The sequence below is a fragment of the Hibiscus syriacus genome, unplaced genomic scaffold (genome assembly GCF_006381635.1).
Source record: "Hibiscus syriacus cultivar Baekdansim isolate YM2019G1 unplaced genomic scaffold, ASM638163v2 tig00005459_pilon, whole genome shotgun sequence".
In the NCBI taxonomy this organism is placed as follows: Eukaryota; Viridiplantae; Streptophyta; class Magnoliopsida; order Malvales; family Malvaceae; genus Hibiscus; species Hibiscus syriacus.
The window spans coordinates 686,598-711,807 of record NW_024062058.1 but is presented as its reverse complement, the minus strand read 5'-3'; the positions used below and the strand labels follow the sequence as shown (position 1 = coordinate 711,807).

Genomic DNA, 25,210 nt, shown 5'->3' with positions numbered 1-25,210 from the left:
TATAATAGGATCTCTGAGGAAGTTTTGAAAGTTAGAAATCATTACGATTGGCAAAGCTGGCTGATCAAGTGCTCGAAGACCCAATTTATCAGGATAAAATAAGGTGGGAGTCGCTGAGAATGTTTTGAACAAGAACAAGGTGAAACGGGATTGATGAGATTTCGGTCTCATTATTATTGAAGATCAGTGAAAGATTCGGTTGGAATAATGAAGGTAAAAATGGTTGGAGTAGGATTAAGTTTGAACTTCTCGAGACCAGTAATGGCGGAAGGTATTATAGAGACTTGAGGTTAACAATAGAGGAAGTGGAGAAGCTAAACATGCATGTAAATAAAGCGATGAGGAGGTGGGGTTTTAGGAGAGAAGAGAAGGGAGAGACTGAGGTTGAAGGAGGGGGAGTTGTGGTGGTGTGACGTTGGAGAGGAATAAAGGATCTTATCAAATATATGGGGAGTCAAATAGGTGGTCTTATGTATGTTTTCCGTCACGTCTCTTAACGTAACGGTGAGTGATCATTTTATTATCAATCGATAACATTAATAATTTATTTGTAATTTTTGAAATATTAATTATGAAAAATGAAAATTATCTCAAACATTAGTGACCAACTGTGTAGTTTACCCTATTTTTTTTTCTGACTTTCACACTGACGTCAAAATATACTCCAAACGCACAGGAAGGGACAGAAGAATTTTGTCCATTGGTTCACACGTATGATAGCCAGCACTATTGATGACCTATGTCAAATTGCCATTAAAAATAACATATGCCCACCAGCAGCAGGACGGCCACCACTATCATTATAATAATAAATAAATATAATTAAAAATAAAAAAAAAACACCAAGCATAATTTTGAAAAACACAATACTTTTTAAGATTTTTTTATTGATTTTTTTAGATACATGTAATATAATATCTTTATATTTTTGTATTTTTTATATTTTTAATGAATTATTCATCTTATTGTATAAATGAATAAGATTTAATTTCGTTAAATCTATCTCTTTTATATATTTTATTTTATGTTAATATTACTTAGTTATTTTTCCACCGCAAAATCCTAACAACTGCTTTCTAATTTGCAGCTCGAAGGAAAATGAAGTGATTCATAAATACCATGACTTTATATATTATAAGCTGAATAGCCCATGATTGATGGTCATCACCAGTTCAACCACAATCCATGGCTAAAGGAGCTTTGACGGTGGAAATCGTAGGTCGATACTGTGTGTCTCCACCGCCAAATACAGTCCCACCAACCTCTCTTCCTTTAACATTTTTTGACATTCCATGGCTTTTTTTCTCCCCAACGCAGCCTCTCTTCTTCTTCGACTACCCTTTCCCTTCTTCCCACTTTCTATCCACCGCTCTTCCGCCGCTCATTCACTCCCTTTCCCTCACTCTCCAACGCTTTTCCCTTAGCCGCCTCCCTTGTGTGCCCGCCCCTCATCGTTTACAAAAAACCCGACTTCGTCTCCTTGCTTGTCGCACAATCCGACGCTGATTTCTTCCACTTGTCCTCCAACCATCAGCGCTCCGTCAACGAGTTTTACCCTCTGCTCCCTCCTTTGCCGAGCAAGGAGGAAGAGGGAATCCCATTGCTTGCGGCACAAGTCACCATTTTCTCTAAAGCTGGTGTTTGTATTGGGTTTGCATATCACAACGTGGTTGCCGATGGGAGGACTTTCAACAGCTTCATCAAGACATGGGCGTCACTTTTAAAACACCCTTCTTCTTCCTCGTCTCCACTTCCCTTCTACGATAGAAGTGTGATAAAAGATAGTTACGGGTTGCAGTCTATTTTCTTGAACCATTGGAGCAGCAGCAGAACATCTTCCCAACGCATGGTCATAGGCGTCTCAGACTCGGAGTCTGAATCGGACTCGGTGTCGGACATGGTTAGAGCCACTTTCCTTATGCGTCCTGCCGATATGGAGAAGATCAAACACTGGATTATTGTTCGATGCAAGGCGAAGAACATGGTTCAGCCTCCACGTTTATCACCCTATAACCTTACGGGCGCTTTTGTGTGGGTGTGTTTGATAAAGTCCGACGAGAAAGTTAATGGGAAGTTAACGGGTAAGAACCCGAGTTACTTCGGGTTCAATGCGGGTGGTTTAACCCGGTTGGGCTACCCGATCCCGACTACTTATTTCGGTAACTGCATCGGGTTTGCTCGAACTATGGCAACTCAGAGTGAGCTCTGCGGGGAGGATGGGATCATCGTGGCGTCAAATGCCGTCGGAAACAAAGTCAAGGATCTGGATGAAGAACTTTTGGACGATGCGGAAAACTGGATATCGGATAGGGAGGTGTTTTACGGATCGGGTTCGGAGCCCCATATGATGATTTTCGGGTCACCGAAACTGGATTTGTACGAGACTGACTTTGGTTGGGGAAGGGCAAGGAAAATAGAGGAGATCTCCATTGATAATGCCAAAGGCAATGCAGTTTCATTCACTGAAAGCAGAGATGTGAAGGGCGGCATCGAGGTGGGATTAGCATTGCCCAAGACCAAAATGGATGTCTTTGCATCATTCTTCTCCGAATTGCCTCACTAAACCCACCATTAAGCTCTTTAATCCCAGCATGATATGTTCTGTCCTGTACCATAACAGACAGAGCCTGTCTGCGTCTACGAGAAACAAGTGCATTAATCATTGCATTGTGTGGTGGGTACATTATTTGTGGTTGTGTTTAGAACACGTTGTGTTTGATTGTATGGATGTCCTGTTTGCTCTACCTGGCAATGTCCCGTGGAAATTAAATACGTTTCATCACCAACATCAGTGGATTTTTTTTTTATAAAAACAGTAGATTTATTTTATTGATTTAGAACAGTCATAGTATTAGGTATTGGGAGCTTGTATGAATTCATACCCAAAATACAATGCGTACACAATATTCGCCACATAACAAATACAGGATCAAAGCACTGCTGCTGCCCTCTGCACTTTTCATCTTCATAACTCTGTCGGAGAGACAAGACGAAACCCGATATACAGCTTCAAGCGTCCCGATTGATCAAGAGAAGCATGCAGCATTTTTCACATCACCAATGCCCATTCCATTCCCATTCCTTGCCTTTCAACATATATTATATTTATCCATCCATGATTATAAGATTGCACTTTTATATTGCATAGCCCCGCACACCCCAATGATTCCAAGCTTGGTTTCTCTCATCAACAATCCTGCACTTGTGAAAAAAAATCGATGTTTTACCGACTCGAGACGTACGATTACAACATAAAGCTACCTCTTGTGTACCCCCCCCCCCCAGAGATTGATTGGCCGATGATTCACACCTTTTGATATGGAGAGCAACAGTAAAAACTGAAGAAAGCTGCATATAGGTCCTTGCATTATTTAGATATCCTACATGCACAGTAAGTATTTTGGAATAAGATCGAAACATCTCGGAGATATACACTTCAGTATTGGAGCAAAACTGGGGAATTTGCAATTGTCAATCAGATGATAACTGCATTAGAACGATCGATACATAGTCGTCTACCTAAAACAATAAACAGACTAAAGGAGGAACTCACGCTCTAGTAAATGTTGTGAACATTCACCTAATGTGCATAGTCACTAAGAATGTCTGACAACCTGCAAAAAAAAACTTCAATTTGGTAAGCAAGAATGGAAAGAGAAAACTACTAACAAATGAGAGTAGATATTGCTTCAGTTCCACTAGCACAGAGAATACCTAATATTTTTAGTTATGATGGTCTGCCCATCTTCTCCGAGACGATGCAACGCCACTTCCTCCAACTGACCATCTCGATACGCATGCTACAAATGCATAACATCACAGTAAAAATGATATAACAGCAAGAAGAGAACACTGACGATGTAGGGCTGAAATGGTACAGACAATCTTCAATCACATTTGGGTGACATATAGTAAACAAGGACATGCTAAAAGGAAAAATATGCCATTTCGAAGGCCACCATTTGAACCATATGACTTCATACAACCATTCACCTTGTAAAAACAACCACTTCGAAGTAGTTCGTTTTTAATTATTGTCTACTAGTCGTATAACTGGTTGTTTGTTCACAACATTGTTGTTGTTGACTGTTGAGAATGTTGGATTGGATTTGATTGTTTTGTTGAGTGAGGAATGATATAAAATAATTATTGGTGTTGATCATATAATCTATAGGCATTAGCTAGATCTTTATTTTCAATTGGGTAATGTGTTTCCACTTTGCATATGGTCATCATTACTAATGAGCAATCCAAACCAGAGTAGGGTATTGTTCGATTCGTACTCGTTAAAAAAATTTATTATTTGACTAGATTCGTTGCTTGTTAAATATGTTGAAATTTGACTTGACTCGTTATTCATTAAGTTCATCAGAATTTTTATCTTATTTTTTTAACTATAGGTAAACTATATAGAGTTAATATAAACATAAATTAATAATTTAACTAAAATCAGAAGTGTGTATGAAATAATTTCGAAGTCTAAAGTAACAATCCATAAATACACCAAACTAGTAAATTGATATATTAATAATAAATTAGTAGTAATCGTTAATTAGTAATTTATCATCTTTCTTATTATTTATTAGTAAATTAGTAATTATTATTTAGATCTTTTTGAATGAAATAATTTTTAAGGAAGTTATTAAAAAATTAATGAATTGTTCGTGAACTCATCGAACCTAGTTGAACTTTGCTCGACTACTCGTTAAGGTCTCTAATTGAGTTCAAGTGTGAGTCGAGATAACCAAAATCGTGTATTAATCGAATTTTGGTTGTATCAAGTTCGAACAGCTCAATAACTGCTCAACTCATAATCACTTAGTCATCATTTTATTTAAGGCGTATAACTATTGTTCGTGAGAAGCAATATGCATTAAAGCTCAAGTTGATGGAGAAGGAGAAAGAGATAAAGGAGAAGCATGAAGAAGAAGATAAGAAAATGAAGAGGAAGAGAAAAAATGAAGAAGAGAAAAGGTAAATCAAACAGTAAGTAACTTTTAAAAGTTCTTTTTTTAAAAAAAACCTTTTGAAAGTTAAAAAAAATACAAATTAAAGAATAATGTAAAGAAAAGAAGAAAGAAGAGAAATGCAAGATGAGTTCGAAGAGCTTCAACTGTTTATTGCCAAAATTTTCGACTTCAAGAAATTCAGAAAATTATAAAACATGATGAATAATTTTAGGTCAATAGTCTATTTTAGGTGATATAAATCAATATCTATTCTAAATATTATTTATTTGACAATAAACGTTTAATCACCATGATATAGTTGTTGGTGCTCGAACCTGTGAGCTCTAAGAACAACAATGATTCCTTTAATCACTGAGGTAAATTAATTCGTGTTAGTATATTTATTATAAATAGTCAAGTTGGGCTCTTAATCTATTAGGCTAACTGAATCCCGTAGTTTATTTATCGTTTAATTAGGGCATTGAATAATGATCAATGAGCACCTCTACTATTTCCCTCCTTTCCGGTGTACAAATTTGGTGGAGCCGAGCCCGAAGGCTGAAGTTGGTATTTAATTTCCACGGCCAAGTAGGAAGCACGCAGGGTAGCCATACAATTGGATACGGCCTTTTTGAACACAAAAGACAAATAAAAATACGGACAGAGTGCAACAACTCAAGAGTACCCTGTCCCCTACAATACATATACGACACATGCCGATTGAAGAAACTAAACAGCTTAATCGTGCGATAATTGATTGAAGAAACATGCGAAAGCATCCATTTTGGCCTTAGGCAATGCTAATCCCACCTCGATGCCGCCCTTCACGTCTCTGCTTTCGGTGAACGAAACTGCATTACCTTTGGCACTATCGATAGAGATTTCCTCTATTTTCCTTGCCCTCCCCCACCCGAAATCAGTCTCGTATGAATCCAGTTTCGGTGACCCGGAAACCATCACATGGGGCTCCGAACCCGGTCCATGAAACACCGCCCAATCCGATATCCAATCCTCTGCCCCGTCCAGGAATGCTTCATCCAACTCCTTGACTTTGCTTCCGACCGCGTTTGCTGCGGCGATTATACCATCCTCCCACAGAGCTCTCCCTGGGTTGCCGTAGTTCGAGCGAACCCGATGCAGTTACCGAAATAAGTAGTCGGGATCGGGTAGTCCAACCGGGTTAAACCACCCGCATTGAAGCCGAAGTAACTCGGGTTCTTACTCGTTAACTTCCCGTTAACTCTCTCATGGGATTTTATCAAACACCCACACAAAAGCGCATGTTAGATTAGAAGGTGATAAGCGTGGAGGCTGAGCCATATTCTTCGCCTTGCATCGAAAAATAATCCAGTTTGATCTTCTCCATATCGGCAGGGCGCATAAGGAAAGTGGCTCTAACCATGGCTGACACTGAGTCCGAGTCCGAAACGCCTATGACCGTGCGTTGGGAAGATGTTCTGCTGCTGCTCCAATGGTTCAAGAAAATGGAATGCAGCCCGTAACAATCTTTTATCACACTTCTATCGTAGAAGGGAAGTGGAGATGAGGAAGAAGAAGGGTCTTTGAAAAGTGATGCCCATGTCTTGATGAAGCCGTTGAAAGTCCTCCCATCGGCAACCACGTTGTGATATGCAAACCCAATACAGATACCAGCTTTGGAGAAAACGGTGACTTGTGCTGCAAGCAATGGGATTCCCCCTTCCTCCTTGCTCGGAATAGGAGGGAGCAGAGGGTAAAAATCGTTGACGGAGCGCTGATGGTTGGAGGACAAGTGGAAGAAATCAGCGTTGGATTGAGCGACGAGCAAGGAGACGAAGTCGGATTTTTTGTAAACGATGAGGGGCGTGGAAGAGTGGGGCGGGCACAGGAGGGAGGCGGCTAAAGGGGAAAAGCGTTGGAGAGTGAGGGAAAGGGAGTGAATGAGCTGCGGAAGAGCGGTGGATAGAAAGTGGGAAGAAGGGAAAGGGTAGTCGAAGAAGAAGAGAGGCTGCGTTGGGGAGAAAAACAGCCATGGAATGTCAAAAAATGTTAAGGGAAGAGAGGTCGGTGGGACTGTATTTGGCGGTGGAGACACACAGTATCGACCTACGATTTCCACCGTCAAAGCTCCATTAGCCATGAGATAGGAAATTATTCAGAATTCAGAAACTGGGAATTAAGAATTTCTGGAGGGAGGACTATTACTGATGCATTTATGGCTATCTAGCTTGTTTGCTGCCTATTGTTTCCCGAAACTTGTAACATAAAATTTCATGACAAACCCATATGGTTCATATGGCCTAAATATATATAAACAGTAACAGTGACGAATAAAAATGCGTCACCGCAGTTTCCTTGAAGCTCCAAATTTGGAAATGGTGGAATCAGTAAGGTTAACCACAAATGCAAAGCCCTATACAAAGATTAAAGCGTCTCTGTTGCAGGAAAAAAATATTAGATGGACTTGACTTATCACGTTTTTTTTTGTCTCAATTAATAATATTTGTTCATTTTATTTTTTAAGGTAAATCTTCATTTCTTTCTTACATGTAAATAAGAAGTAAATGGTTATTTGAAAATAATTTTAAAATTGATCACTCTCATTCATTAAACTATTAATGACGTGGTGAATCGAGATTCTCAAATAATTTATCCTGTTTTAGGGTAGGGAGTAGGGACCAGGGTGCCTGTGCTGATGATTCACCAAAAAAACCAAAATTAAAAAGGTATCCTTACCACATATGAACTGAACATATCTGTTTATGGGGTTTTGTTTTAGCAAGTGACAGGAGGAGCGGATTTCTTTCTATAATTTTATATCTTCATCTCGATCTTAATATTTTATGTAATGTTATTTTTAAACTAATTGTTGCTGCTGCTGGCCATCTGATCGGAGCCTTGGACAAATAGTATCTATCACAAATTTGTGTATTCAAAAAGTTTGATATCCAACCCATTAAGTAATTTTAGTGGTTAAAATGTTGTTTTCTTTAGGGATTTTGGGTTTTAGTTGTTACATTTGTAGTATGTATATGTTAGGGCTATAAACCGGACGAGACAGATCGTGAGCTACTAGAGATCGACTCTGTCAAAGCTTGATAAATACTCGATTCAGATAGACTCGACTTAAACTCAAGCTCGACTCGAGTTCTTAACGAGCCAAAACGAACTACTTGATACTCAACTCTAAAAGCTCGCGAGCAACTTGAAAATATAATATATTAAAATTTATTTATTTTTAAAATAAAATAGTTATAATATTAGCATTTATGTGTTGATTTTTTTTTAAATGCAATATAAGATTTTAATGCATCTAAAGTTCAAATTTGAGTTTAAATTTGAGGCTTTAATCGAGTTAAGTTTAAGATTTTTTTTCATTTTGATATTTTTTTTAGCTTTTTACGAGATTCAGTTCATGATTTAGAGTTCGAGTCGAGCTTGAAAATTGTAAGCTTACGAGTTTTCGAGCCGAATCGAGTTTCATTTCAGAGTTTTCGAGTTGAGTCGACTCAAGATCATTTGCATCCCTAGTATCAACATCACCATTAATCTTTTAACGGCGAAACTTAAGTAAAATCAAAATGTAATATCAGTAATAATTTAAAAAATAATAATTAAATGACAAAAATAAAACTAATGTAATAATTAAGTGCCTAAATGTTGAATTTACCCAAACATTTCTAGCAAGCTAAAGACAACCTAACGCCAATGCTGAAAAATAAGCAGTCAACACTATCTGATGCTGAAGAATGGGAAGACTTAAGTCTCATTTTGTGAACGTATCAAATGACAATAGTGATAAATAGGAAGTTTTAAGTTCAAATAATTATATTTATAGGTATTATGTACGTTATTAATAAATAAATTAAATAAATCACTAAAAGTAATATATACATTATTATTATTTTTTATAGGAGTTTTATTTTTTAAATTACGTATCATGTAGTGGCAGTTTCAATTAAATTTAATATAATCAGAATTTTTATGATTTTACAATAATATATTTAAAATAGATAATATGAGTCAATGCAAATTTATAGATAAAATATATAAGATGTGTGTAATGTATGAAATGTTGGGTATGTAACACTCTAAAAATCGGTCTAGAATATTTTTCGGTGTTTGGTTATCATAAATTCAATTTCGATAGTTATTATGGGCATTTTTTAAATTTTAGAGAATTAGACTAATTTTATTGGATAAATAGGATTAAAGTATAAATTGTTTTGAAAAGGGATTGAGGACTAAAATTTTGAAAATTGAAGAATATGACGGTATTAGTGAAAAATAAGAACTTATGTGCTCAAGTGAAAACAATGATAAAAATAATGACTAAAAGTTAATTAGACCATGCAATGATTATTTGACAAGGCTGAAAATATTAAGGAATGATTCCATGATTCACTATTTTTTTGTGAATAAGTTATTTAGGTAGCAAATCCTTATAATTTAGTCCTTTTTAATTTTTTTAGTCATTACAATTTGCTTATCTTCTTTGGAGGGCTCTCTCAACCGATTTAAAGGATATATAATTTGGATAATAAAAGGTATTTTGATTATTTTACTCACCCAATGTCTTTCACTAAAGCTTAACATGTATATATTATTTTATTATATCATTCCCTTAGGGGGCGTTTAGTTCAAGGTATCTCATATTACCGGGAGAATGGAATGACATTCTCCCGTTTGGTTGGCAAACATTCCCAGCTCCCGGCAATAAGTTATTCCCAACAATGGTATTTTGGGAGTATATTACCGGGAATGTGATTACCCCTTCCCTTAGGTTTTGTTACATTCCCAACGTTTTGGACTAAAATGAACTTAATTTTCCCCCCAAAAATATCCTTCTTCTGTCGTTGAATAAAAAAAATCTACGAAGGTTAAATTACAAATTTATCCTTAAACTATTTTAGATTTTTTTAAAAAATCCATAATTAGAATTTTATATGAAGTTCAAGGGTTAAAATAAAATTTTACCCTTTCATTAAACCTATTATCTTTTCAATTTTGTATATATATATATATATATTATGAATTTAAAATTTTTAAAGAAAATATATAAATTAATTATAGTAATATTATAGTAGAATTCAAATTGTTAAAAAAACAAATATATAATAAGGACAATTTGATAAAATATATATTCAAATAATCTTTTATTCCTTTAACCAAACACTGTAATTTTATATTCTTGCCAAACGAACCAAACACAAAATACAATATTCTCAGTAATCTTATTATCGCCGGTAATCCTATTCCCATCGATAATCTTACATTCCGTGAACCAAACGCACTCTTATAGTCTTAGGCTTTCTTAAATACCTATTAGTCACTATTTAAAATTATAGGCATTTTGATAATTTACTCAATTAGTACTCGAATAATTATTCGGACGTTCACACATGACTTTATAATTACAAAAACTATGAAATAATTAGGATTTTGATGTGTACTTATCTTAATTTTCTGAAGTTGAATTTATCGACATTAAATATAAGATTTTGGCCTTTTTTCTTACGAACACAAGCGATACAAAACACGAACATGACCCCTGAGTAACTTCCCTCGACATAAAAAATATCTCATTAATATCTATATAATAATTGAGACCTAATTACCTAAATCAAAGACTTGTGTTGTAAAATTAATTACCAATTACTAAAATTAGGGATTAAATAAAAATGATTAAGACTATTGAACCATAACAAATGGCTAAATTTCATACTTAATGATCAAATTGAATTGCACTTCAAAAGACGAAAAATCATAATTATAATTACCCAAACACAATTTAATTTCGTCCAACAAAATAAATTTAATATACAAAACATGTTAGTATTAACGTGCAGTAAATACTAAGGTAAACTATGCATTTAGTATATAAACTATCTATTTTGGTTCATTTTAATACTTAAACTTTTAAAATTTAAAACAATGACTAACGTTTAGTTTTTATTTCATTTTTAGTACACTGTCATTAAAAACTTAACGCATTTAGTACCTAAATTATCATTTTTGGTCCATTTTAGTATCTACACTTTCAATTTTTTTAAAATCATACATAACATTTAGTTTTAGTTTCATTTTCGTACCCTACCATTAAAAATTTAACGCATTTAGTACCTAAACTATCAAATTTGGTCCGTTTTAGTACCTAAACTTTCAAAAAAATTCAAAACTTAACATTAAATTTTGAACATGGGTACTAAAATGAAATAAAAACTAAACTTTAGATATGATTTTGAAGAAACTAGAAGTGTAGGTACTAAAATAGACTAAAATTAATAGTTTAAGTACTAAACACATAATTTACCCTATATACTAAAACAAAACTATCATAGAATCTAAACGATAAATTCTAACAAACAACATTTAGGATTAAATTGAAAAAAGTAAAACACGAAGTTAAGAATATAAAAGAAAACATGAATGAGAAAGGACTGAATTTTTTAACAGGTGAAACATTACGTACTAAATTGTGTATAAAGTGTAAGATTAACCCTACTGCCACTGCAGATCCTCCCCCTCCTCTGCTCAGTCTCTACTCTAAGTCATTCGTAATTTTGAATTGCAACAATGATCTCTCGTAGTCGTATTTTAATCTCCAAGGTCCCCATCCGCTGCAATTCATCTTCTTCTTCTTATTGTTTCATATCTCCCCCCTTAAACCCTAATCTCCAATCCCATCTCTTTCCCCCTGTCTCAACCCTAAACCAAATCACTTCTCATCTCTATTCTACTAGACCATTCCCATCAAGATGTTGTTCTTCGACTGAACGAACCCTGGATACACTACTGCGACCTAAATCCTTGAAGGCGGATTTGAATTTGGATTTCATCGGAAGAGCATCATATGGTTGTATAAGTCCCAGATATCTTTCAACTACTCCTTCTACCCCTACCCCAAAAGCTGACGACGAGGAATGGGATGCCAGTAGCTGTGGATCCCACCCGAGTCAAGACCCTGATTTCAAGCACCAAGAAATCGAGGGACCGACCGTGGAGTATCGGCATTGGCTAACGAGACGTGAGAGGTTCTTGAAGCAATGAAGAACATATATGGACTGAGCAAAGCGGTGGCTCTTCTGGGTCTGCTCCACCTTGGTCTTGGAGTTTGGATATCCTACGCTCATGGTCCCGGGGCACATCCGTTGAACGCGTTTGCCATTCAAAGTGCAATGGCGTTTGGGTTCCCTTTCACGCTGGCGTTTATGTTACGGCAATCGGTGAAGCCTATGTACTTCTTCAAGATGATGGAGGAGCGAGGTAGGCTGCAGATTCTGACCCTTACCCTCCAGGTTGCTAAGAGCTTGAATGTCTTGTTTGTTCGGTTCCGTGTCGTGTCTTTCTTGTGCATTGCCGGGGCATCGATCGGGTTGATGTTCCGTGTGTTGTCTAAGTGAGCTTCTCAAAATTCAGATTTGGGTTCCTTGTTTCTGTTTCTATTAAATGGGTTATGAATTGCCTAGGAATAGGATGATTGCTTTGTTGGTTAGCAACAGAACATACATGAGACGAAAATGTCTCCTATTACATATGCTAATAATAACGCTGTTATCATGTACTTGAATAACTAGAAGGCTTTGAATCCCTTATTGCCTTGTTGATTTCATTTGACATTTGGAGATGATGGTTTCTGCACTGATCGATCTAATGCTTTGTGATGCCAGTTGCATTCGATTCCGAATGAATGGTTCATCCTTTTTGGATCCAAATTATCCATGTAACATTTTATGTCATGTTGGTGATTTTCCCCAAACATGAACTCCATACAAGCTGACCTGTTTAAGATTGCACCGTAACTGGTTTATCACCCTTGTTTCCGCTCGATGTTCCGCTCGGTGACACGTCCATAATCCCATGGGTAAACAATGTGAAGATCATCGTACCCTTCATTTCCAGACGGATTACTCGAAGACAGACAACCCAGTCTCACTTTCTAATGCTGTTGTGTTACCAGCAAGTAGTCCATCATAATCTCTCTGATAGTATGCTGATTGGGTTTTTTTCAGAGGCTGGTTAAGATACATCTCCATTGTTGTTCATACTGCTTGCACAGGTCTTGAAGTCCATTCATTCCAAGGCCTAGCCTGTCAAACACACTTCCAACAGCTTCTTCCATAGCTTTGGTCACTGTTGTCATTAGATTTGGCAATCTTGCAACGGACCGACGATGATGATCCGGCAATGATGAATAGTAGGCACTTAAATAACGGCCCTTCGGCCAACATAGCGGGACACGAAATTCCGACTGCATCTTACAAAGCACACCAAAGCACCATTCATGACCAAACAAATCAAAATTCGAGAGCCACCGTCATCAATTCCATTCGGTCACCATCCACAATCACAACTGCCGAATAAAAATTAATAGATTTTAACTTCACGCGTCAATTTTTAGCGGCAATGATCATAATAAAAATGAATTAGAAGTTGACTGACCATAATACAAATTTTAAAGTATTTAATGACTAAAATGAAAGCATCCTAAAAGTCCAATGACCATCATTTACCCTAATAAATATGGCATAGGATAAAGTAGGGATGGGCATTGGACCCGAACCTGATGGATTTTGACCCGATCGGGTCTGGTTTTTTTAAAATTTTGGGTTTGGGTCGGGTCATGTCAGGTCATATTTTTTTTAAGTATGATGTTCGGGTTGGGTTGGGTTTAAGGTAAAAAATATCTGACCTGAAAAAATATATAATTTTATCTTATATATTTAAGAATAATTACAATAATACATCTATATATATATATATTTTTTCAATTAAGTCACTGTTTTTATTGAATAAAAATAATATTTTATTATTATTTCAGGTCGGATCGGGTTTCTAAGTTATATGTCGAATTGAGTACGGTCGGGTGAAATTTTGTTTTGATAGGGTTGGATCGAATCTCAGGTGGAATATCCTTTGTTCTCAGATAGAGTCAGGTAGACCAAAAATTCAACCACACCAATCCCTAGGAGAAAGGAAGACAGAAAGAAACATACGTGTATACGTATATGCCGAAAGCAAGAAAAAGGAAGAGAGAAAGCGAGGTCATGGAAAAGGATATGGTGGGGGCCCTGCAGATTTGGGCGGTTAATCTTGAGAGAATGAGAAAAAAACCCACCCAAATTGGAATAACAATAAATGTTTGTCACCCTCTGGCCTGTGGTGGGCTGCGAATTTCCCGTTACACCCTCCTCTTTCTTTTATCTTCTCCACAGTTACAATAATATCTCCAAGCAAACATGTGATGGCTTGCCCCACTTCTATTACCACTTGACACATTACCCATCACAATCTTATATTATTGCTTATTCAATAATCTCCTTTTATATGTTTCAACATCCCACTCTCTAAATTCAAACATTTTTATCAACATGAATCAAATTAGTAAATGGATTATTATTGTTTCTTGAAGTCGTGGGTTTATACATCAGAAATGTAAAAAAATAAACGTTTAATATCAAATGATTGAGAGTTTATCTTTGAATTATATTGTAGTTACATTAAATTAATAAAAAAAACGTTTTATTAGCTGTACTGTTTTCCTTTTTACAAACTATAGCGGAAATTTTAAGTTAATTTATAAAATTTAAATCATATTTAATTGAGATTCCAAATTACTAGTATTATATTCATTAAGCTTTTCTATTATTTTATTTATTAATTCAAATATTGAATATCAACTCAAAGGCAGGGATGACAACAGGTGGATAGGTACGGATAGCCTTTTCCCTTTTCTATATTAATCTAATATTTTTCATATTCACCGCTTATCTATTACCTACTACTAATAAAAATTTTAAATTCACATCCACCTATGTTATTACGATCTCAAATCCACACTAACTATCTAATTAGATATTCATCACTCATTTCGTACTTATTTATACTTGCCTGTATCTATCTGACAGTAATCTCAGAAATGACGTTATTCAAATTCTAAAAAATTTTATACTTCAACATTTGGTTAAATTATAAATTATGTCTTATAAAATCTTAAGAATTATAAGATAATATGTGAAATTATATCTAAATCTATAATGATTTAAAATTTATATACTTGATATTTAGTAGGTAGACAGATGTGAAATGTGATAGGTAAGATTTCAAACTCATTACAAATCCATTATCTATGATAAATATAAATTTTTATATTTACACTTACTCACTATCTACTAAATAAATATTTATGTCTATCTTAATTCGAGCAAATACAATATAAAATCTACAAAATTAGATTCATCTGTCATCCGACCAGTGAATTTACTTTTAGGGGTGTAATTGAAAACGTGGTCCCGCGAGAATAAAATAAGGTAAAGCAGCGCATTCCGATAAAAACACGTCAGAGGGAGGAAGCAAGTTGAAGCGGAGAAAAGCAAGGAGGTTAGTTTTGTAAAATACCTATAGCTCAAGATGCAAAAAAAGAAAAAAAAAAAGAAAAAAAAAGGTTAGTTTCATACGCGTCTCAATGAGGCCCATATTCCGTTGCCATTACTGACCGACCTCTCTGGATCCCTTCAAATCCCCTTCTCCCCCTAAATTTCTCTCTCGCTAATCTCTCCGTTCAAACCAAACACAATTTTTTCTCCCCTCCTCCAAATCCTTGTTTTAGTTCCTTCCCGGGAATCAAAAAAACACAGAGGAGATATGGCTCAAAGAACCGAAAAAGAAGAGACCGAATTCAAGGTCCCCGAAACCTTAACGCTTTGCGTTAACAACTGCGGCGTTACGGCCAATCCTGCCACCAATAACATGTGCCAGAAATGTTTTGCCGCCGCTACATCGTCCTCTTGCTCTTCCACCGCAACCGCAACCGCAACCTGTGATGCGGGTGCCGCTGGAGTCGGATTCTCCGACGATAAATCCTCGAGATCTACGCCGTCTTGTTCACAGGACAGCCGATCTGATTCTGCTGCTCCAACAACAGCTGCAAAGACGACGACGAATAGAGCGATGACCGCATCGAATCGATCAGGAAACGATTCCGTGGAAAAGAAATCGGTGAATCGATGTTCTGGTTGCAGAAAACGCGTCGGGTTGACCGGATTCAGGTGTCGATGCGGGGAGCTTTTCTGTTCAGATCATCGATACTCGGATCGACACGATTGTAGTTACGACTACAAGGCAGCGGGTCGCGAGGCAATCGCTAGAGAAAATCCCGTGGTTAAAGCGGCCAAGATTATCAGAGTTTGAGCTTTATCGATTGCATCTTCAATTAAATTCAATTAAATAAACTATTGAAAACATTTTTCGATCTGGAACTTGGAGATCCGTGCTTGATCTCAAGAAAGGGCAAAAAAGTTTCACGGAGGGAGAAAAGAGTAGCTTGACGTCTTGATAAGAACTGGGGATGAAGAAGATAATTTCTCTCTGATTCTTCCTCATGTTGGATCAAATCTATAGTATTTCATATTCCATCTTCACCTTTTGTTTTAAATCTCAACTTTATTATTAATTTAGCGATGAAAAGGTATTGTGGCTTATGATGTAGCTGAGATGGTCTGTTTGTTTGAGATCTAAGTTTGATGAAATTATTATGGTCAGTGTTAATGAAAATTCTAGTAATAAATGAATAATGGCATACGTCTTTAAGGGTATGTTTGTTTCCCGTAATTTTAATTACGGAATTGGTTTTTCCCGAATTTCTGTGTTTGTTTCACGTAATTCGTTTTTCGAAAAATGTTTTTTCGTGTTTATTTCACGTAATTCGTTTTCCGGAAAACGTTTTCCCGTGTTTGTTTCACGTAATTCGTTTTTCGGAATGTAATTCATTTTTCTAGTAACAGAATTTCCTTTGTGTTTTATGTAAAATGACTTACAGATTCATTTTCCGTAAGTCATTTTCCGAACTTTTCACTTAAAGCAAAATTACTCAAAATAATTTTATTTTATGAATTTAATATTAATAAAATATTTTAATATCATTTTCATCAAAATATTAATTATTAAAATATTTAAAATATATTTATTAATATTATAATAATATAAATTATATTTTTAATATTATATAAAATAATCAATTATATAAATAATATAAGATATATATTTTTATTTTAATAATATATAATAAATTTTTTATATATTAATAATGAATAATATTATTTATATATTTCAATAATATTTTAGTAAAGATTAAAATATACTAATTAATATTTTTAAAATATAATATAGTACTATTACTTTAATAAATAATTAATATAATTTATAAAATTTTATTTCACTAAAATATACCGAAAAAATGTTTAAATAACATCTTCTAAACATCATAAAACGTTTTTCAGATGTTTTCTAGAAATGTAATTCATTTTCCAGAAATGTAATTCATTTTACAGAAATGTAATTCATTTTCCAGAATTCAAATTATAGTAATTCATTTTTCAGTAATTCAAATTTCAGTAATTCATTTTCTGAAAAACCAATTACAGCAAAATAAACAGACCTTAAATTCGGTTGAAACGTTGGGGCTTTTCTGTAATTTGCAATATTATTTTTAAAATAAAACTTATACCCCTTGAAAATGACGTATATTTATTTTTAATAAATTTTTCCAGGAAAAAAATCATCGTAAATAAGGAACAAAAAGGTTCCATTCACCAACAGGTGTACCAAATCGAAATAATATAAAAATGGGAATAAAAAATGTTAAAGTGAAAGATTGTATAATCCAATCATTAATCTCCACGTGTAGATAGACATAAAGAAAAAGGTGTACAGGTCGATTTTTTAAAAAATAATTTGAAAAGATGGATAGGTTGGGTGGCTGATTTTAATATTTTATAGAACAATATGCAGCAAGATAATGTTAATAAATTCATCGGGTCGGTTTAAAATTCATTAGTGATTGATGTCGTCAAATAACTAAACCGTTTGCCTCCACCACTGCGTCTGGAGGACCAATTTGCAGTGTCCTTTCTTGCCCGGAAAAGCCGCGAATAAAATATATATTTATTTCAAATAACTAGAAACTGATAAAAAAATATATATTTATTTCATATAATTAATAATAATAATAATAATTTTTAGATTTTATTTAGTACGAAAGATGAAAAAAAATTATGAAAAACTTATTGATTTAATAATTAATATTTATGTTATAGTTTTAATAAATAGTGAAAATTGTTTCAGATATTCAATTGTTTGTTGATTCTTTATATGAATGCATTTTACATTTTTTTTTATCAATTATAGACTTATATTGAATTTTAATTTTATATTCATTTATGTTACTTTGTTTCATAACTAGTAATTGTTGATATGACTCGTCACACCAAAACAATATCATATTGGTACAGTTGTTCTGATACTTAAAACGATGTCGTTTTAAACACTCAACTTTTGGAGTATATGGATCTTTTTTTTACATTATACTTTTTGACGATCATCGACACCAAATCATCATCTGTCACATATCAATTTTTGTGGCAGAATCAATACCAAAACGCTAGCGTTTCACTCCCCATTCTTCTCATATAATTAGATTTTTATAAAACTCACTCAAAATCGATGAAATTAAATAAAAAATTTATGAGCTGTCTTTCTTAGATTTATGGGATTTGAGGTGTTTGAAAATATGAATGATGAAAAATATTATTTCGACAAAACGAATAATATACCTCAAAATTAATCTCGTCGGACGATAATTGAAAGAAATCAGAGTATTAATACATCGACATCTAAAATAAATTTACATCAATTTTGAGTGTGTTTTGTGAAAAATCAATCCTAAGAGAAGAAAGAAAAGCGAAATACAAATATCGTACCAATCTTACTGCGAAATTTAATCGATGAATGATGGGCGATATTTGGATGCAACGACGACCAAAAAGTGTAATACTACAAAAATAATTTAAAAATTTATTGATAAAATCGATACATCTCTAACTTCTAAGGTTTGCCATCTAAAAAAATGTCGTCATTTTGATGTTACAAATCATATTAACAACTATTAATCATATCGTCAATCAATTACTGACTTATCAATAAATATACAATTATAATTTTTTTATCAATTATTATCACCAATTCTGTTATAACTGTCGTTCTATAATTTTAGAGACAATAATCTTTTTCTCTTCTGCTTAGCAATTTTTTCCATAAAGATAATCTATGCCTACAACCTTTGTCACTGAACTCATAATCGGTTTTTACGATGAAATAATAATTATTTATAAGATAAATTATATAAATATTCATTAAAGTATGAGTAAATTTTGTTTTTATCCTAAAAAATTTTAAAAGTTAATGAAATGGTTAAAAATTTTATCATTTTATAATAAAATGATCACTCAACTGAAAAATCCCATCAAAGAGGAAGAAGATAGACAATTAGCTTAGAATATTTCTTTTTGGTAAAGAGAGAGCAAATTACAGAAATCTAAGCACACAGTGCTGCTATCATCCTCAAGTAAAGCAGGATAAACCTTCATCGGGGATCGATAAATTTGAGGCAATCATAGGTGTTGTCATCCGTCATCTTCGCCGACAAATCTGCTACTTAATTTACGTTTCGAGATCTATATCGTCGTAGTACCGTCCAATCGCGCCGCTATAATGCAGCAATGTAATTCAAAAAGGGTAATCCTATTTTCATCTGTTGAAACTGCTGCAATCTATGAAGCACGGGGACGGTACTGTTTCCCATGTTTCAGTACCCGATACGTCCCCGACACGAGGACGGCACAAGTACATACAAGGGACGTGCTATGTGGTGGGGTACGGTTTAATAAATCTGGGAACGTTTTGATGCTTATTCGATGACGGTATGTGACTATCACATGCGTCCTCAGGCGGCCGAATCAAACCAAGACGACAGAGAATGAGAGCTAAAGCTGGTTTGGGTCAAAGCGTGGAGGCTTTTGGAAGATGATCGGTAACCTAAGGATGGCGGCGACACGATGAGATATAAGTTTACGGGATGATCGACGAGGATTCGTGAATCATCGAATGAAAAGAAATAGGAAGACACAACTAGACGTCAAAACAAAGCTAGAGATTTGTGATTATAATAAAAATGGTATAACGTCAAAGTTAGTCCTTAAATATTTTAGAGTTTACGAAACAGGTTACATGCTTTACAATAATTACAATTTGGTCACATAAATAAATTAGAGATTTAGGCCAAAATTCCCAAATCTTCAAATTTTATATGAAGTATTGACTTTATGAATTTTATTTTTCTATTATTTACTTATGAATTTTATTTTTTTAATTTTATGTGAAATATTAACTTTATTTATGATTTTTTATATTTATTTATAATTTAATTTTTATTATATGTCATACCCTTGCCGTCCATGTATCTTGTAATTTTAAGAATTATTGTTTCTCGTTCCTTTCCCCGTATCCGTCCCCGTATCTGTATCAGTGCAACATAAGAGTACCATGAAAGCTCTCCACACTGTCTAATTCTAGTGTAATATGAGTTTCCTGTAGCTAATGCACATAAGAGTCCCATGAAAGCTCTGCTTCAAGAACCGAACATATTCTGATAAATTTAGCAAAGCCCATTTTCCATTCCCCTCCATGGTTCCGAATAACCCCTCCACAGCTAGAAAGTCCCGTTACCCGGTTCCTTGCACCATCCGTGTTCACCTTCGCCCCATCCGCTAGTTGGTCTTGTCCATCTTTCTCTTCGAGTACCACAGTTGAGTTGAGGCTGCCGATTTACCGAACCTAACAGACTTGTTCGGTTTGTATTATCCATTCAGCTGTTTTCCTCTTTCAATTACCGATCTACTATCCTCCGGCCATCTATCGAAAACAATGGTGTTTCGACTCAACCAAATATTCCAAATGAGTGCTCCGAATAGAATGTCCCAGTTCTCATGTTGTCGAGCAAAACTCGTTGTATCCCCAAGGTTTGTTTTCATCCAGGAGCGTAAATCCATCCCAATAAATTCCTGAAGTCGATCCGTTTTGATCACTGCAGCCCAAACTGTTAAAGCTGAAGGACATTGTCGAAGCAGGTGGTTGATGTCCTCAACCGTGTGCAAAGCAAACCGGGCAGCTGCTATCCGTCGTTAGATGTGGAAGCATGCGTTCAGCATTGGTCATTACACGTCCCCAATAGACTAACCAAAGAAAGAGCTTATTTTTTTGGAGCCCCCTATACTTGTGAATAACCATCCATAATTCATCAGCTTCCATGTTTCGATCCTCATCCAAACTCTCATAAGCTGATTTAATGGTGAATTTCCGATCTTCTCTCAAGTTCCATCCCACCATATCTGAAGCAAAGTGAGCTAAAGGCCCTCTCTTGGCCGCAATGGATAGAAGGACTCTTACCAGAAGAAAAGATTCAAAACAGTCCCCTCTCCAATTCCCTTGCGCATCTACCATGTCTGCCGCCGTTACTTTTTGTAAACCAATTGCACCAGCGGATGTCACATGGTTAATTAACGGTCCATAATCATCAAGCCAAGCATCGAACCAAAAGTCAACCTTCTGACCATTGCTAATACACCGAGATATATTCTTTCGAACATCATTTGGCCATGTTGTTGTCCTCCAATTTATGCCACTGTGGGGCTACTGAACTATCGGGTGGAACTCGAGTGGGAATGTCGGACATCTTAAACACAATCTTACCGAAAAACTCGTCGTTTACTGACCCCTTTTCTCTCACGGTGATCTCCACGGACAAGGACTGAATACGATCTTTTGCGAAGGCGGACACTTGGTTCCATTCCGGGTTTGGTTTCCTACTCTCAAAATACTTGGTGGTTCCCTTGTAGTTTCCTATCTTTATTTCAACAAACGGGTAACGAGTGCCACCAGCAGTGTTACATGCCAAGTCTCTTGCTTTCACCACTCTCAAGAACAAATAATGCATCTCTTCGACTAGATCGAACGAGGACGTGAGCTTTTGGCCGCTGCCGGAGACTCTCCCTCCACCGATATTTGGTTTGATCACCTTCTAAGAAGAGTCCACCGCCGGCATCCTGCAGTCAAACGGGAGAAACTAGAGGGTAACGTTCCAATCAACTAGATGCTGTAGAGTCCACGACTTCTTTTATTATTAGCATTATCATTTGGTTTAGGCCATAGAAGCAAAAACATTATATATTTTGATTAAATTGCAAAAGAACAATAGCCCTAGTTCACAAAGGAGTTAACCGATTACCTGACAAAAGGTTGAAGGAGGCAACCACAAGTTAACCCTAGAGTTTTCTCTCTTTTCTTTTATTGTTACACAATAATGGAAAGTAGATTACATATATATATATATATACTGAATAAAGTTGGAAACTTTTTATTAAAAAAAAAGGAAGACTTTTTATTAAAGAAATCTCTATCGTTGAGGTTCAAAAATGGCATGTATACAACACATTAAGCAAAAATATCCTCCGTAAGGTATGATTGTTCACGGTCGCTGCAATTTCCACGGGGCTCTTGAAGCTGTTCGTAGTTCATCTGTCTTGAAGCTTCATACAAAGCAATATCGACACTCACGGAGAGGTTGAGGGATCGAACATGAGTCTCGACCATCGGAATCCGAATGGTTCCATCCCCATAAGTCTCACTTTTGCAATCCAGCAATACATCAGGAGGTAGGCCACAAGTTTCTGAGCCAAATACCAGATAATCACCTTTTCTATATGAAAAGTCCTGCAACACCATCACTACTTCTAGTCAACTTCATTTGAATAATAAAATAAAATTATTCAAATTATCCCTTAATTGCAAAAATAACTTTATCGTGGTCACTGCTTGCATTCCTACTCGAGCACATTAGTAGCAATATAATCACTGTGCTTTTAATTTTGAAACAAATAGGTAAAAATTTAAACAAAAATGGACTTGAATGTTAAAAAATGTTTTCAGTTTATGAGTTTTGCCATGCAAATGAAGAAAAGCCAAAATTCAATGTTTTTTTTTCTTTTTGTAACAATACCATAAATCAACATTTTAATGTTTAACCTTACTGCCTATACAATTTTATCTATTTGCTTCAAAATTAAATGTACAACAGTACAAGACCTAAATTACTCACTTGATTAATTTGGTCGTAAGCCTATAGTGCAAAGACCAGCTAGGCTTTTTAACCTAAGTTTTCCTACTCTCCTTTTGTCTCAAACAGTCGTCTTTTTCACATTCATTCTCCTGAAGTTGATGTGAATTCAATGATTCTCTAGTTAAAGGAATTTGTCATATGGTGATGATAAGAGTTGGATCAGTTTACTCTCAATCAGAGACAGATGCATGATTTTATGTTACGGGTGTGAACCTTTAAGAAGTTATGTTAAAAATTTAGGGGATGCGAAATTAGATCATCAATATAAAACGCAAAGAAAAGAAAAAACCTAAACTACCCCCTCGGTCCATCCCTGCTCCCAATACACTCATTGCAAAGGATGTACCAAACTTCCTTTTAGAACCACAAATAAACTGAGAATGGAGAAGACCTTGTTTGATTTCATTCACAATGAATGCCTCACCTGTGAATTATGTAAACACGGATATAATATAAAGATGGCTGTCCTCAAACATAAGATATGCATGGAGCAACTTTAGAGCCTTGATTGACCTCCTTAAGATATTCGATATCTTTAAACGAGGAGGGTCGAAAGTTCAGAGACTCTACCCTGGATGTTTATCAGGAAACTTACTAGTATCTTAAGGTTACTATGCCCAAGTGCTAGCAACTAACAGTAACATAAAACATAAGGCAGGAAAAGAACATCGAGTATTACAAATGGTCTTAATCAGAACTCAAAACCATCATTATAACATAACATAGAGTACAGAAAGAAATGAAACGCACTGAATGAATGGTTGTTCCTCTTTTAGTAAAAGCCAGCAAGCGTTTATTCCCTTCCTGTATCATAGGACCAAATATATTTGGAGGAAATTAATAGACAACGATACAGAACATTTCTAATCCACTGTTGGGACAGAAAGAGAAAAACCTGTTGCTTGAAATAGTTCTGAAACTCTGCCCATGTGTCATGTATTCTAACAACAACATATCTGACAGAGTTATTGGTGAAAACAGGATACATCCATACAAAGCTGAAAGGAAAACGAAGTCAATCAAATGCGATTTGGATAATCTTTACAAATTACTCTCATTGGAAGCCTTTGAAGCTATATATATATATATATATGTATATGCCAAATGGTACTGTAAATTGATGAGCAATAAGAAAGTGGCCAATTAGAATACAATACATAATGCAATCTTAAAAAGGAAAATATAGAGAGGGTGTCCATGAATTTCATTCAGCTGAAGGTTCTTGTTTCATATCATGATAAGACCATAAGGATAATCAATAAGAAAAGGGTATGTACTGAACACAGATAAAGGAGGATACGGCCAGTAATCCAGTCCAGCACGTTTTAATTTAGTATCATCCACTTTAAATCCTAATGGCTGGAAAAAAGACAACCACAGAAGCATCTTAAATAAAAGGTCAGGCTTGACAAAATTAAGTAATGTAAAACAAAAGAAAAGAAGAGAAAATGATACCCCAACAAGGTGAAGGGCAACGGCTGAGGCGGCGCATGTTCTTGCAATGCAACCAGCATTTCCAGGAATCTGAAGGGAAGAGATGAAAATGAAAACTTACTGAGGAGAAAAAGTAAAAAAGGGAAAACAATCAAGTAGAGGTGTTTGCATACGAGTTATATGGCGTTAAAGATGAAATACAGTGTAGATACCTGAGGAGAAACTAAGACGACTTGAAGTAATTTCTGTTGAGAAAGTGAAGGGTCAGGGTCAAAAGCAGGCAACGAGTTGTTCCCATTTCCTGTTTCAGCTTCTGCAGCACCCCGAGCCAAAAAGAAAGAAGAAAGCCGGTTACTTTAATTTATTAAGTACAAAAAAGAAGCACACATGTATACATATATAAGTGAAGAAAGAAGGGTCTTACTCTTAGCCTTAGTCTGAGTGTAAATCCTGGTATTAGAGAAAGAAGGGAGAAAGTTAGGGTTGGAGATAGGAGGGAACAAAGGAAGAGAAGTATTGTTAATATGTCTTAGGCTTAAAAGAAGATGGGATTGCGAATACCGGAGTGAAAATGGGATTGCTCTCATTCTTACTCCTACTGATGCAAATGCTACAACTGATTCCTTACTACTCGGTCCTGGGATAACTTCAGTAATATATACTTACTATGGCAAGATAACCCATTTTCTTTTTCTTTTTTGTCTTTCAATTTTAACCCGCTTGGCCTTAACTTACCCAGAAAGTGTTGCTGGCTCTTTCTAATGGAGAAAAGAGCGCCATCTACGGTCTACCCTTTTTGTTAGTGTTTTTTTCCTTACAAGGCTGCAGCTTTAGATGA

At 35.2% G+C, this 25,210-nt stretch overlaps 4 protein-coding genes, 1 long non-coding RNA gene and 1 pseudogene across 5 annotated transcripts; 3 read left to right on the top strand and 3 right to left on the bottom strand.

The window, feature by feature from the left end:
* Positions 1–1,158: 1,158 nt before the first annotated feature.
* Positions 1,159–2,813, top strand: LOC120199537 (annotated as a pseudogene).
* On the top strand, positions 2,248–16,362 carry LOC120199539 (zinc finger A20 and AN1 domain-containing stress-associated protein 5-like). Its single transcript, XM_039200588.1, has 3 exons — positions 2,248–2,254; positions 13,961–13,972; positions 15,571–16,362. The coding sequence occupies exon 3, from the start codon at positions 15,573–15,575 to the stop codon at positions 16,116–16,118; it is 546 nt and encodes a 181-aa protein (XP_039056519.1). The 5' UTR covers positions 2,248–2,254; positions 13,961–13,972; positions 15,571–15,572; the 3' UTR covers positions 16,119–16,362.
* Positions 3,066–3,808, bottom strand: LOC120199541. Its single transcript, XR_005523465.1, has 4 exons — positions 3,715–3,808; positions 3,508–3,614; positions 3,311–3,380; positions 3,066–3,196 (listed from the first exon to the last, which is right to left on the bottom strand). It is a non-coding gene; the product is annotated as an uncharacterized LOC120199541 (long non-coding RNA).
* On the bottom strand, positions 5,642–7,090 carry LOC120199536 (malonyl-coenzyme:anthocyanin 5-O-glucoside-6'''-O-malonyltransferase-like). The gene is given in 4 exon segments (XM_039200585.1): positions 5,642–6,040; positions 6,043–6,215; positions 6,217–6,300; positions 6,302–7,090. Coding segments are annotated over 4 exon segments (1,377 nt in total). The 5' UTR covers positions 7,069–7,090; the 3' UTR covers positions 5,642–5,687.
* LOC120199540 lies at positions 11,460–12,540 on the top strand. Its single transcript, XM_039200589.1, has one exon. The coding sequence runs from the start codon at positions 11,975–11,977 to the stop codon at positions 12,329–12,331; it is 357 nt and encodes a 118-aa protein (XP_039056520.1). The 5' UTR covers positions 11,460–11,974; the 3' UTR covers positions 12,332–12,540.
* Positions 16,363–22,211: 5,849 nt separating the features above from the next.
* LOC120199538 (putative tRNA (cytidine(34)-2'-O)-methyltransferase) lies at positions 22,212–24,988 on the bottom strand. Its single transcript, XM_039200587.1, has 7 exons — positions 24,797–24,988; positions 24,585–24,685; positions 24,394–24,462; positions 24,239–24,297; positions 23,834–23,894; positions 23,689–23,742; positions 22,212–22,532 (listed from the first exon to the last, which is right to left on the bottom strand). Exons 1-7 carry the CDS (start codon positions 24,957–24,959, stop codon positions 22,254–22,256), a joined length of 786 nt encoding a protein of 261 aa, XP_039056518.1. The 5' UTR covers positions 24,960–24,988; the 3' UTR covers positions 22,212–22,253.
* Between the last annotated feature and the right edge of the window lie 222 nt (positions 24,989–25,210).